The sequence below is a fragment of the Ambystoma mexicanum genome, chromosome 8 (assembly GCF_040938575.1).
Source record: "Ambystoma mexicanum isolate Mex_15411 chromosome 8, UKY_AmexF1_1, whole genome shotgun sequence".
Taxonomy (NCBI): Eukaryota; Metazoa; Chordata; class Amphibia; order Caudata; family Ambystomatidae; genus Ambystoma; species Ambystoma mexicanum.
The window spans coordinates 434,174,919-434,189,454 of NC_090929.1; the positions used below are offsets into that span (position 1 = coordinate 434,174,919).

Here is a 14,536-nt window from a genome sequence, read left to right on the forward strand (position 1 = left end):
AACCTCTGACCAACAGCCTGTGAGAGAAACGACTATTAAAATCGAACATGGCAGCCTGAGCTTTTACAACCTCCTTTCCCTGGACCATAGGACAAGAGGTCCGACTGAGAATGCGGGGTAACGAGGAGGGAGCCCAAATCCAGAAGGCCAACGGGACCAATGAAAGCAGGTCCTGGGACTCGCCACCAATGTGGTGAAGTGATGCGAGGTGTGAGAAGGGGAAGAGAGTGAGGGGACAAAATCCATGGAAACTAGCAAGAGACAACACAAAGGTGGTAGCTGAGGAAGCCTGGAGGACATAGCACCCCCCCTACTCCCCGAAACTACTGCGAGCATGAGGCCCTTTGGACTGATCCTTGGGTCCAGTCCAAACAAGTCAAAGAACCCAGGTTGTTGCAGCATTGCCTGCAGCCGGATGGAAGCAGTTAGAATCCAGGAGAGGGGGTGTCCCAGTGATTAAAGGATGCTGGAAACGGCAGCAGGACAGTTGGGTCAGCCCCAGTTGTATGCTAGCCTGATGGCAGGCCCGCTGGAGCAAGCTGCACTTCCTCACGCTACCAGAGGAGCGAGAACATTAGGACTCAAAGACCCCCAGTATGAGATAGTCCTCAAGTCTCCTCCCACTCCATGCCCAGCTGCTGGAAACCCCTTAAGATAGGAACCTGTCCTGAATTGGCTCATTCTTTTGTTTTAATGCCTTAATTAATGAATAACCAGAATGAGGCTGTGTTCCTACCGGCACCTTTGTCATTTGGAATAGCGTGTGAAGTCCAACTGCCATTGCCACCTATAGAGTACGTCCCTAGGTGGCTCTCGAGACACTGCCCAGAGAGTCTGGCAAGGTCAGTTGGTAAATTAGCTCAGCGAATTAAGCACTCACCTCGGACACCAGCGTGCAACCTGCAGTCACTGGTTTGCACACTGACCCGATGACTCAGCCCATCAGCCTTCCAAGGAGGATACAATTTACACTAATAAAATGGGTAATGAAACCCATTAAACCATCACTTGAAAGCGGGACAGATCTGGCATGAAGCACTACACACAGAAAAGCGATTATTATCAGGTTGCCATGAAGTCACTTTCTCGCACTATCCCCGGCTATGGAACCCTCAATTCTCCCCCACGCTGTCATCCATCTGGCCACGCAGGCACTGGTCTCCGCCCCCTCCCACCCACACCCCTCCCCAAGTCCTGTAGCTCTTGCTATGCTGCCCACATCACAGTAGCCCCGTAGTATCCACATGTGGTTTAGGACGGATGATTCAGGTGTATTAGGACTGCAAGTCATGCTGACTTTGTGCATTACTGGAAGGAAGAAGGTGTGGCATGTTTGCACAAGACTGTAGAGTTTTACACTTCCTGAAAGCGGCACAAGCCTCCTCCCTCTGCTCTATATCGACACACACAACCCACACCTAGTCGAAGGAGTTTGGCAGGTTAAGAGTCCCCACTCTGCTGCCGTTGTGCTCTGCAGAAACCCAAGATGACAGCATGAATTAAGAGACACAGTACTACAGTATGCCAGCGCCCCAGGGAGGCAGGAGAGATGCCACAAAGGATACCAGGTTGCACCCACGAGGTGTGACTCAGATGCAGGCTGAGACAGGCAGGCAGGGTGGACGCACAGCAAACGCTGCCAGAGGATACACGTACAATGCCTGTGACTATGCTGCTCGGAGCCCGGAGTTAGAGCAGGCCATGGGATTCTGGGCCTGAACCTAAAGCATGTGCAGGTGCATTCAAGGAGAGGCTTTGCAATATGAGTGCTGAACACACACACACACACACACACACACACACACACACGTCACGAGAGCGAGTTTACAAGAACTGGCTGGGAGAGCTCTGCTCACAAGAGGGCCCTGGGTCCGAGAAGGCCTCTAGCGAAACTCGCAACACGAGGAAATGTTCTGCTCAGGACGGGGGTTGGCAATGGTTTTGGACTGAACCCACACAGATGTGCTGAAGTTCTACTCAACAAATGCCAACAGACCAAGGCCAGTTTAGTGCAACATAAGAAACTTTTCCAAACGAAGGGCCACAGCGGTAGGGCCTCAGACTTACCTATCAGTGTAACGGGAATGCCGAATTCCAGGGCAGAGATGGCGGTCCACTTGCCAGTGCCTTTTTGTCCGGCTGTGTCGCGGATTTTTGGCAGCAAGTGTTTGCTGTCAGTATCCCTGAACTTCAAGATGTCGGCTGTAATCTCGATGAGGAATGAATCGAGCTCAGTCTTATTCCAGTCTTCAAAGGCCTGGTGAAAAACAAAGATCATGATGGCACTGGCCTCAGGAAGGAAGGGAGGAGTGAGGCCGGTCAGTTGCACCGCCAGGTTAGCTGTTCAGCTGCACCCGGACCACCAAAATCATGCAAAAACCCGAAAGTACTGGCTTGTCAACCCCCTTGCAACTGTGGGGAGGCCACCAGGAAGATGGTTCCAAGGTAGGCCACTCAGCAAAGGGGTGGTGGGGGGGGGGGGGCCAGGGAGCTGGCCATCCAGGAGTCAGAGAAGGATGCTGCTCGGGAGTCCCATGGAGGAGAACCCCACCCCTCCAATTCCCTTCCCCATTGCAGAGAACCCCTCCACCCCCAAACACGAGAGCACCAGTGTGGCAGCCTCCTGGGGAGAACACTGCCACCATGCCCTCTTGCTGCAGCAGTTCACTTAATGGCCTGCCTCCAACCTGCACAACCCCAAGTCAGTGGAAATCTACACCACATTCTAAACGCCAGCCTGAAAGTGGGGTGGGTGTCGCGCCTTACTAACCTTTGCCATCTCGTCCTGTTCCATGCACAACACATCCTTCATCAGGTGGTAGGCCTCGCAGATAAGCTGCATGTCTCCATACTCAATCCCATTGTGGACCATCTTCACGAAGTGGCCCGCGCCTTCCTCACCGACCTGTCAACAAAACGGGGGCAAAGCAAACAGGGTTATCAGCATCCTAAGCATCCATCTGCAAGGCCACAAATGCTGAAACAGCCCCCCTGACAAAGACTGCAGTTATAAAGGTTGGGGGGGGGGGGATCATGGACTCTTAAGTGAGATAACAGCATGATGCCAACATACTCAAGGAGAATATGCTTGAGCAGTGCAGTTTATAGGGAAGTTACTGTGCATGCACACTGGATCGGAGTTGAAAGCCCGAGGTAGAAATGTTGGAGGGAGAAAAGACAGAAGATAATTTTTCCGAAATAACCTTTCGTCTTTTCTCCTCTGAACATTTCCAACATGGCCACACCCCTGCCCACAACCCCACCCCCTACTTACCTTGCTGCCGACTTGTGATCGGGAAATGGCGCCACAGGGTAATTAAAAAAAATAAAATAATGTATTTTATTTTTATCGGGACACCCCCGCAGCCCCCAGTACCGAATGCGTGATTTGGTCGAACTTTTCGGCCGTTCGGAATATTGACGCATTCAGGCTTTTTAACGCTATTCTGGTCGATTTCTGCACACTTGGGGCAGATGATTCCAGATTCCCAACAGGAGTCAGCCTCCACACATGTGCAGGTGGAATCTGCTCAGTGGGTGGCGGCTGTGGGGTAGGGCATACATTTTGTTTCCTGCAACCAATTTGGTGGGTAGTTACCACAATTGCTTGCATTAATGTAAGAAATTACTTCAAAAGGTGGTACGTGGCCAGAGATAGATGCAATACACCCAGTTAGGAAAGATGTTCCCCTTTTTGCAGCCTTACCTCTATAGACATCAATGGGACCTGCAATCTTTAATATTGCATAGAGCCTTTCCTGACCTTTGGGGGGTGAGGCCTTTTTGCTAAACTTGCCATGCTAAGCTCTTTTGTTTTGGGGTACTGATCAATCCGAATGGCTATCAGTGCAAGAGAACTCTGTTCTACATAGTGAAGGGCTGTTTATTTTTCCCTGCACACATCACCTTGCATGAAGAGTGATAAGGACACTTTACATCCCTTTAAATGTGTGTTTTGTAACTTTGTGGTTACTTGCAGGATGGGCTGGTGGCAGCAGGTGTGTGACATCTGTGCCAGAATGGGTCAGTTGCTGGGCAGCTGCAATGGCCAGAAGCCCCTGCCAGTTTAAATGGTGCAGATCCTCGCCATCCCGGATAAGCTGGGATTCCTGCAGTCATTGTTGGAGCCAAGACCCCTTAGGAAGGACAACAGCCTTCTGAAGAGCCAAAAGATCGGCAGCAGCCCTTTCTTCACTTGTACAGGAAAGCCCCATCTCGCTGCAGACCTCGGTGCTGCGACTCTTTGGTGTAGCGGAAACCCTTATCTGGGGCAGGTTTACAAAAAAACATTAATGTCATGTTGGGCTTAGCAGATAATCCACGTTATATGGAATTTACGCACGAGTAAAGATCAAGTGACCCAATCAAAGAGCTACATTAGTTAAAACATTTTCGTAACTGGTTATCAGCAGTTATAACATCATTCAGGTTTTGTGGGATTTTTCCCCCTTGCAAACCCTCCATTCATTCATTCATTCTGGTCTTGAGCTGCACAGCTTCTGGAAACCCCAGGCTGGGATACCACAATAATAAATCCATGTCACATGCATGTTCCCACAGGAGTAGGTCAGTAAATTGGGGTAGCATGTAGACTCATTCCCTTTACTACATGCATGAACTGCTGCCTGCAACTGATCCAATGCAGAGCTCACCGTCAGCGAGTAGGACACCAGGGCCAGTGTGCATGGATGTGCGCACACAGAAGACTGGATGGGTGCATCTCCTACTCGCAGGCACGCTGAACACCCCACCTCCCCGCCGCCCCGGTAAGATCAAATACTACTCACCCAGTCACAGCATGGTTCACCCTCTACCTGGGCAGCAATGCTTTGGAAGATGGGTTTGATATGTGGCCTTTAGAGGGAACACAGATTACAATCAATAAGCACAGCTATACAGGAACGCAGAGCAAAAAGAAATTAGCGGTCAGAAATGAGCAGGTCTGACAAAGGTCACGATTTAAGTACTTTTTCACAGCTCAACCATCGCAGGGAATTTTGCTTCATGAAACAGATGGTAGAATACATCAACGCAACTACCATTTACTTGCAAACGTCAGCCCACACCTTAAATAAATACCACTGCACATACAGCCACCCCCATGCACCTAAAATCTCCTCCTGGTCACTGCAGACGTTCCCTACTCCGAGCAGCATCTCTTCCTGTGCCCAAACACGATCAGCTTCCTCACTCGGACTGTGCTCAGCTGGCCCTGCTTTACTCACAACCCGCATGCTTAACTAAAGCCCATAGAGCTGATTACACACCTCACATAGCAAGTCCCACTCCTGGTACAGCTGCACCGGATACAATTGCCAAAAAAACAATCGTCTTGACCCGGCCCAATCTGGCTTTCGGCCTGGCAGGGGCACTGAGAACGTCCCGGTCTCTGTCCAGGACGATATGGCCAGGCTGGTGGAGGCGGGGAGAGTCGGAGCCCTAATTTTATTAGACCCATCAGCAGCCTTCGACGCGGTGGACCATCCTACCCTGCTCTCCCGCCTGGCCCAGATCGGTATATCTGGTCAAAAACTAGCCTGGTTTTCTTCCTTGGTGGCTGATAGATCTCAATCTCTTTTGCTTTCTCCTTTATCTTCTAATCCCTGTCACCTTAGTTGTGGTGTACCTCAGGGCTCTGCTCTGTCCCCTATTCTCTTCAACATTTATATCTGGGCTCTAGTGTGCCTCATCTGTTCCTTCGGCATCAGGTGCTATTCCTATGCCGACAACACACAGATCCTGATCCGTTTAGATATAGATCCGGCCGAGGTGTCGTGCCTTCATCAGTGCCTGACGGCCGTAGGGGAGTGAATGAGCCTAAACTGGCTGAAGTTGAATGGGGACAAAACGGAGGTGCTGGTGGTGGGTTCCCCTCCTGATCCCCCCACTTTGGATTGCTTCTTTCTGGCCTTCCTCTTTGGGTCATCTTCCTGTCCCCATGGCTAGGGTGAAAAGTTTAGGGGTTATTAGGACAGCCACCTTATCTATGGATGCCCAGGTATTGGCCGTACACCAGACTGGGTTTTTCCATGATACCGCCATCCCTGCGCCCGCCGGTCGTTGCTGCGATGGTGTTAAATTGATTGAACTATTGCAATTCTCTATATGGCACAGCCTAAGGGCTTGGTCCACCGACTTCAACAACTTACAGCACAGGTGGCTATGGGCTCTCCCTATGGGGCTCTATCTCCCCAGTGCTACGCCTTCTGCACTGGCTCCCAGTTGCCCAGCGCATTGAATTCAAGGCGCTGTGCATTGTTCACCGGGCTCTGCATGACCAGGGGGGGGCAGAGTACCTTCGTGCCAAATTTGGGCGAGAGCACCTGAAGCATTCTCTGCGATCAGCCTCGGCTGGCTTGCTGTGTGTAGCCCCCTGCCGTTGCTCTCAGATAATCGGGGGAGGTGGGGGCACGCTTTCCCCTTTGCTGCCGTTTAGCTGTGGAATTGGCGATGAAAATGCCCAACCTTCTGGCTTTTAAGAAAGCCCTAAAAACATATCTATTCTGAGTTATCTGCTGCTGGCCTATGGTTTTCTAGCCCTGGTTTCTGTCTTTCTCTCCAGCGCCATGATGCCTTTGGGCGACCGTGCGCTATCTAAGAATTCATAACATAACACAATTCCATTGCTCAACCAATAAACGTCTTACCCACTGTGTAACTTCCCTCGATTACCACCTCCACTCCAGCTAAAGCCACTCCATCATGTGAACAGTCATCACCAAAGTGGCAATTGTGTCACTGAGCAAGCATTCCCATTCGTGCAGGGAGAGGCACTCCTGCCCCCTGACCTTGCGCAGCCACCCCTACAAGTGCCAGCCCCAATCCCATACGTTGGCACCGATCATCCTCACCAGTACCCACCATGCCGCCGGGTCTCCTCCAGGCATGAGGGAAGGACCATAGCGGGCACCGTCCTCACCGCCGCTCACTCCACTTCCTACAAACAGGATTCCTCTGGCCTTCAGATCTTTGCAGCGCCTCTGGTGGAAGAGAGTTTAGTCAGCAGTGTTTCGCAAGTCCTTCCTGCATCGTCCTACCATAACTCAAAGAGCGGACACTCAGAACAATCTTGGAAAGGTACAACAAAGACTTCCATTGCTGTGGGAATGTGGGAACGGCTGTCAATCAGTAGTGCTGTGGTGGTCCCTCCAGGCAAGCATTGAGATTTCTCAGAAGCTTTCACAGGAGGGAGCAGCTACCAGGTCGCATACGTTAACTGTGGCGAAGTTAAATGCATTTTCAAATGTACACAAAAAAAAGAAACAAAAGTGACTTCTATGATAACATTTATTCTTTAATTAGACCCATTAGCGAACCCACCATGCAGCTCCGGGCGCGCCCTCTCTCCGTGTCCTGCCGCATTCTAATAGTTTCTCTCGTTCCAGCCCGTCTCGCACAGGGCCCAGTGCGGGGGATGGGGCTTTACAGAGGATGCTACATTATACCATTTTCTAAGGATCTTCAACCCATAACAGACATTGTGGATTTGGAAGTCCCTTTACTGTCAGCAGTCACAACCCACGTTCGTGACTGTTTCACTTGGGAGATGCTGTTGCCTCCTCTCCACTGCCAGCCTGTTCTGTTGCTCACTGGCATTCTTCCGTTCATTGGGTTTTTGGTTCTTTGTCATGGTGTTCTCACATCAATGCCTCACCTGTGCTTTCTACGTTGCCTGGGTTTCTTCTTCTTCGGGTTCTTTTTCTTGGCCTTCACGTGGCTGTCTCTGGTACAGTGTTATTCATTCCATTACTTTCCGTCTGTCCTAGGTTTCTCAGACTTTGGCAACGTTTACTGGTGGTGTGTGCATGCGCCCGTCTTTGTGTGGTTGCTTTATTCTTAACCAGCCCCCTACTTTCAGGATGGGAGCAACTCTGGATCTTCATACACTGACATTCCCTGCATCCCTCAGTTCCTTGAATCTCTTATTTACTGTTGCATTTGCTCTGGTTGAAATCAAACAGAGTTTGCTTGGGTTGTCCACCTTGGCAAGAGTGATGCTTTACAGATCTTCTACACACTAGGATGAATGATGGAATGAAAGTATTTGTTGGCTTTGTGGACATCTGTATAATAGATTCCCCCTCCTACTGCCGTATTAAGAACACTTCTATATATCAGCTGGCATTTTCGACTTTCCCCTGTCCTTGGAGCCAATCAGTTGTGTTTGAGCCCGGCTTGTTGAAAGTATGTTTGCATTTCCGGTGATGTAAAATTATAGTCAGTTGTCTGCGATGATGATGGTGGTGGTGGTGGTGGTGGTGGGATTGCCTGCTCTCCTAAACGCTTCTTTGAAGAAGCTGATCCTTTTGGAGGAGTAGGCCATCATTATTCTGGCATAGGTTTCTCCAGGCAGCATATCTTCCATGGGACCGGTGATGTAGATGCCCACTTCGCCAAGCCTACGGATCCCACTCTACCAACTCCTTTGGCGCTGCTCAGCCTTTTGTGCCATCTGTACATATGTGGAATCTTGCTAGTAGTCATCAGTGTCAAACTGTGGCCACCAGTAGCTTTCTCCTATGCAGCTTTTGTCAGGATCATCCCGTTTTGGCCTTCATGGTAGAGTCGGTCAGCTCCAGGCAGGGGGTGGAAGGTTAGATTTCTCATCCTTAGTGAGCCTTAGACATATTTCGGCAAGCCTTACCTGTAGCATTGCAGGTCTGGTCTTAAGCGCCTTCCTTCTGGCAAGCATTTGCGTGTGGAAGTTCACATCCTGTCCAGAGTCACCTTGTTGGGCTTTTTCTTCTTATTTGTTGTATGAAATGCACCCTATCCATTAGTCTTTGAGGAATGGTCATTCACTGGTCTGCATGAGGACTCCAACCCCCCCCCCCCCCAGCTCCCCCCAGGGTGTGTTCGATGGTATAGCTGAATAGGTGTATTTTTGATGCCAAGTGAGCTGGTTGTGTCGCTATGCTTCTTGTGCCTAGGGGGTTTAACTAGGGGGTTGTGGACCATCCAAAATGTTCCTGCCCCATGGGTATGGCTGTGCATACCAACAACTCATGACCAATGTGCTTTTCTTCTTTGGGAAGAAGATTGGCCATGAGCCCTACTGGGTTCAATGTGCCCGTTTATTTTGTGTGCAGAAGTGTGAGCTGAGGCTGTCTGTGCACGCGCTTTCGTCTACAGCCATGACAGTTTCTCAGTCTACGTCAAATGGGCAGGCGCAGAGAGCATTTGTAGGCCGATGTGGAATGCATGTTTCCACTGCCCCATCCAGGTGCAGTGTTCCCTCCTCTGTACAGTGCACAGGCCTAGTACCCCAACATATCCATGAAGGATTTCAGTTGATTCTTGTTGGGGTCTGGGACCTCTTGGGATACCTTCAAGTTTTCTGTGGGCTCCAATCCTGCACTGAGAGGAGCTGGTGCAGCTGATAAAATATAATTTGTGCTCTACGAACACAAACTTCCCTTTTTTTCGAACTGAATCTGCACCTTTGTATTCCTGAAAGTGCTCTGTTGTGTTCTTCCCGATAGGTGCTGCAGACTAGTAGGTTGTGCTGGAAATATTTGACTTTGTCCATGACTTTCAGCGTGTCCATCATGAGGCAGCTGAACACTGGGCCCACTAAGCAGAGTCAATACGGCTTCCAAGTATATTGATAAATGCCATACGGAATTACAAACACACGTCAGTGTTTGGAAACCAGATAACATTACCCGATGGTACACAGTTGTGAGGTCTAGCTTTGTCAATACGGTAGCCCATGTAAGGAAAATAACAGTTAATTTGTTTTTGGTAAGGTGATATTATTGCAAATTACCTCCCGGTTGAGGCTGCCTAGCCCAGTCAAAGTCTGCAACACATGCATGTCCTGGCAATGACCAAGGGAGTAACTTTAGGTGCCTTCTACTGCTTCTCCGATACTGTCCCTGCAGAGTCCAGTACCGGTTCTTGCTTGGCTCTTTCTGGTATGGCCACGTGTGCATGTGGCCCGCCACGATTCCTTTCATTGTGTTTAACACGTGCTTGTTGAGTAGGTCTCCTAGAGAGTTATCTTTTTTTATGGCCATCGCCTATTCTAGGCTCAAGCCTGGTCCCAAGCATACTTTATGGCCTGGAATTGCACAAGGAAAGAGGTGTTCTGGCTTAAGATATTCGAAGGAACTACCTGGAGACAGGGTCTTGGCCTCCTCTAAGGCACCCCTGTAGAGGCCATTCGATTAGAATTAGGGATGGCCTCATTAAATACGTCACTCAATATCTGAAGAAGCGTGACAACATACTAAATATGGGGGGGGGGTAACGGGGTGGGGGGACACAGTATACCTGGTATACTAACACATCAAGAGTCCAGCTGACTATATGCGACCAAGTGAAAGAATGGGACGCATCAGTAGATCCCTTTCAAAAGAAAATAGGCTTTATAGAGGACTAAACAGAAAACAGGTTAACTAAGAGAGCGCAACAGTGGGACCGTATTTCCAACATCAACATTTATTGGAAAAATCTACCTTCAAAGACTATGGGGGTCATTACGGTTTGCCAGTAATCCGCCTGCAATACCGGCAAACTTGACATACCGTTACTAGTGGCAGATATCCCAGTGTTACCAGGATATTATGGGTGCTGGCAACAGCAGTAAACTCCCATTGGTTTACCACAATCACTGACACCGGTAGCAATTCTTTGCCGGTAGGGGCCTGAACTCCCGGCAGGTTAGGCCTGCCACTAGTTCACTGCCCCTACCGACAAACTCTGAGTGGGCCAGTCCGAGAAAAATTCTGGATGCAGTATTTTTAATCAGACCAGCACACTCATAATGAAGCCCTAAGGTGCATACAAGTTTTTTCTCGACCATTCTGTGGGATGACCCATGAGCCAGACTGCTTGCACTTAAGCTTAGATCCAACCTATTACCATCTCTGGTATGCTCATATTTATTTATAAAGAGCCTGTACACAAGGCAAGTGTTTCAAAGCGCTCAAGGAGGTAGGCAACACAGGGAGAAACAGTCGTTCAGAGCCCTTGACATTATTCTGTCCGATAATAGTCTGCACAGGCAGAGTAAGTGCATATAGTACATTTAACAGTGGGGATAATAGCAAATAGGTCTGGCGACGATTCTGCAGTTTTCCCAAGTGCAAATGAGGGCGTAACCATGCAGGGAGTGAAGACGGGGGAGGGGTGTGGCGTGACGGACAGACAGGCGTTCCTTACATGGTGCAACCAGAACATGCAAGTGCAAAGACGTTTATGGTTTGGGGGTGGGGGGGGGGTGTCCCAGTGCATCCAGTCGGAGAATTGGTTAAGTGCAGAGAGATTCCGCTCTCAAGGGTCATTAGGAGGGCAGTGATAATGAGGCGAGTGCAAGGCCCGGAGGCAAGTGCAAGAGCACTCCTGCAGGTGCCCGCGACCTGCGAGACTGAGGTACACCAGTCAACAAGCTGTAAGGAAAAACAGATCCTTTTGACCAGTGATCCTCTCATGGGGATAGGCCCTAGAATAAATCTGCTCGTGTACAAAAGCAACACCATTTCACAGGTTACGCTGAAATGGGGAGGATAGGAGCACAACGTGAAGATAGAACACTATGGCCCCATGACATCTTATTCTCTAAATAGGGCAGCCTACAGCGTGCGGAAGCATGCGATGGACAGAATAGAATCACAGTCCCTAGTTGAAGTCCGACTCTGGAGTAGATTTCATCTAACATTTGACACTACAAGGCTTCGGTCCGATTAGTCTTATTCGTTTTTAATTCTATATAAATGACTTTTAGAGAATCTTAAAAAGATATTGCTTTTATTAAATACATCGATAGTGCATGTTATTATTCGAAAAGTTTTATATGTAAAATGTTTTATGGATATTCTGATTGTATGTATAAAGATGGTGCAAAGAAGTGTTATGTAAATTGACATGCACACAACAAAGAATTCCTTGGTATTGGGGTCCAGTTCTAGGGTTTCCTTAAAGCAGTTACCTGAAGACGTACCCCGCCCGGTGATTATGCCCACCTTTTCCGTCATGTTCATTGCTTGAATTTTTGTGAAGTTTTTCCAAGTGCCCCAGGAATTGTAATGGGCCACCGGCATACGTGCTAGGCTTGGTGTAGATTTGTGCGAGTGGTTCTGGGATCCCCATATCGCTTTGGAGAAACTGCCCTGTACTTTGGTGAGGTTGGATCCAGAGTCTGCCATTACCTCGAGTTCCATACCCCCGCTATTTCAATTCAGGACAAGGGTGTCCATTAGGCACATCTGCATTTTGTTTTCATGTCCTTTATTCCCAATACTTAGCCGGGTGGTGATGGTAGCCTTCATCGGTTTTGGCGCTGCAGCTGCTCCTCCTTGCTTCTACCTTCTTCAAGGCTCTGCTCCTGCACATTGGTGAAGTGCCCTATTTTCCGAAAGCTTGAACAAGTTTGGCAAGTTTTGTCTCCGCTGGCCACGCTCTACTGCCAGTGACTGCGTGAAGTTCCCTCCGCATTAGCAACCCTTCAAGCTCCCCCACCCCCACTGCTGTGTTCGGTTCTTTCGGAGTTTAGCTGGGAGTGAGCGCAAGGATGGGCCTTAAATGAGGACCTCCCCCACACCCCTCCCCCCCCACCACCTGGTAATCCGCCAGATACAAAGCTGTGACAATTCTTTTAAAAACAGCCCAGCTATTAGGTGTAGTCGAGTCCAAAATAGGTTAAAGCAAAGAGCAAAATAGGTGTGCTTTAGATGCAAAGCGGGACAGAGGTGGCTGCTGGCAGGCGGAGGGTTTTCATGTATATGGTTTCTCACTGGTTCAGCTAGAGCGGGGCCCTTCCCAACAGAGCCCTTGGTTTGTTTTAGGCACAAAAACAAGAAAGGTGTGTTTGCTCAGCCTTGAGAAAGGGAGATTATCTGAAGACCGAGACGGGAGGAGATAGGACGAGTCAACATGAGTCGAGATGTTGCTGCCAGCGAATGGGATTGGCAACTTTAAACTGTGTGCCAATCAGCGTTGTCCTTTTTTAGGAAAGTCAATTTGAGAGGCAGGCTGTTACAAGTTGTTCACCACTTGCTAGTTGCAGTATGGGCACAGATGCAGTCCAACAATGCAGTGAAGGTGTGGAGGCAGTTTTCCAGGGTATGGAATCTAAAATTACAAGGAAAACACCATCTTCATAGAGGATACTATAATGGTATTGAAACTGAGAGGCATATGTCCACTAAGGAGGCGTGTATAAAGAATTCCTTTCTCAACAATAAACGGCCGCAGAGTACTCGAATAGAGAAGCTGCAGCAGTGTGCGGGAGGCAACGTTCCTGGGCCCGATTGGCTGGTGTTGTGAGGAATTCCTAGCATTTCAACCTGGCACTGGTAAGGTGGACTTCCTTTAAATTAACCTGACCCTCACAGTGGAAACTAGACATAGCAGTCAAAGCGTTACCCTTAGGATAGGAATGGGTTGGCAATAAGACAGTCGGGGTGAAAGAGGGAACCAACCCAATCAATTCCAAGTGAGAAATGTAATACATTAGGTCTGTAAACATGGCATTTAGTGCCCACATCACACTTGCACTATTGTAAATGAAAAGCCAAACGTTCAGGATAGGCCCCCGAATACTGGGTGCGACCACATAGATGCACTATTGCAAACATATTTATCATATTCAATGTGAATACAAGTACACAGCACTCGCAAATGACTAGATCACAATCGGTCATAAAAACCCATCTTTATTCTGAATACTTGTGAAGGAAGAGGTTTGTGGGCAATGCTTTTCGGAAGCTTTTAAGGCCCTCATCAGGGCAATGTTCGTAAATAACATGAAGCGTACGAAAGGGGGTCCCCCATTATATAAACCTGGAATAAGATTAAAAGATGCATTAAAGAAACGAAAGTGGGTGAGGCCAGGCCTTCTCTGATGAACACAGAGGAGCCCTGTACAAAGCTTAGAAGTGGTTTTCTGCCACTTCTGAGCTTTGTAATAATTGGGGTTTGGGTTACCAAATGTATTTCCCTCTGAACGGCATTACATCATAGAAGATTTCCAAAATAAAACCGGCTGCAAACGTGTATTTTATGCAACTAAAGGAATACGAAGAATGCGTTCGGTTGCTTATCAAATCTGTGCATTCTTTAGTCATAAAGGTCATGTGTAAAATATAAATGCATATCATTAGCCCTTTACTATGTATCAAAACAGTACAAACAGACTGACAAAGCTTATGCAAAGACTCAAGAAATCAACAAAATGTGCCACCAGTCAATAAGACCCATTTAAATTGCAAAGGTTAGTAGAGGATGGAGCGGAAACAGCCTTGCTGGACTTTCGGGGTGTAAACAGGGATACGCAAATTACCTGGTACACAGCATGCCTCAGAATAACTTGGTGTAATTGGAGCATACCTTCCTTTAGAGCAGCTTGCTTGCAACGTTTGAATTCATTGAGTCGACCACATTGTACGCTATGTCACCAAAACACCCTGCCTGCCAGCCCAGAAAATTCCAGGCCCACCCACAAAATGCCAGAAAATTCCAGGCCCACCCACAAAATGCCAGTCTTCGGTAAGACCACATCTTCCTAACAAATGGTGTATTGTGAATGCAATAC

At 48.7% G+C, this 14,536-nt stretch overlaps 1 protein-coding gene across 1 annotated transcript in view; it reads right to left on the reverse strand.

Annotated features, from left to right (window-relative positions):
• The window catches only part of PGD (phosphogluconate dehydrogenase), an 84,749-nt gene that overhangs the window by 44,386 nt on the left and 25,827 nt on the right, over positions 1-14,536 (reverse strand). The window contains exons 5-8 of the mRNA XM_069609969.1: positions 6,862-6,980; positions 4,788-4,854; positions 2,771-2,905; positions 2,068-2,257 (exon numbers count right to left, since the gene is read on the reverse strand). Coding sequence (XP_069466070.1) covers positions 2,068-2,257; positions 2,771-2,905; positions 4,788-4,854; positions 6,862-6,980 — 511 coding nt within the window. The remainder of the gene's footprint in view (positions 1-2,067; positions 2,258-2,770; positions 2,906-4,787; positions 4,855-6,861; positions 6,981-14,536) is intronic.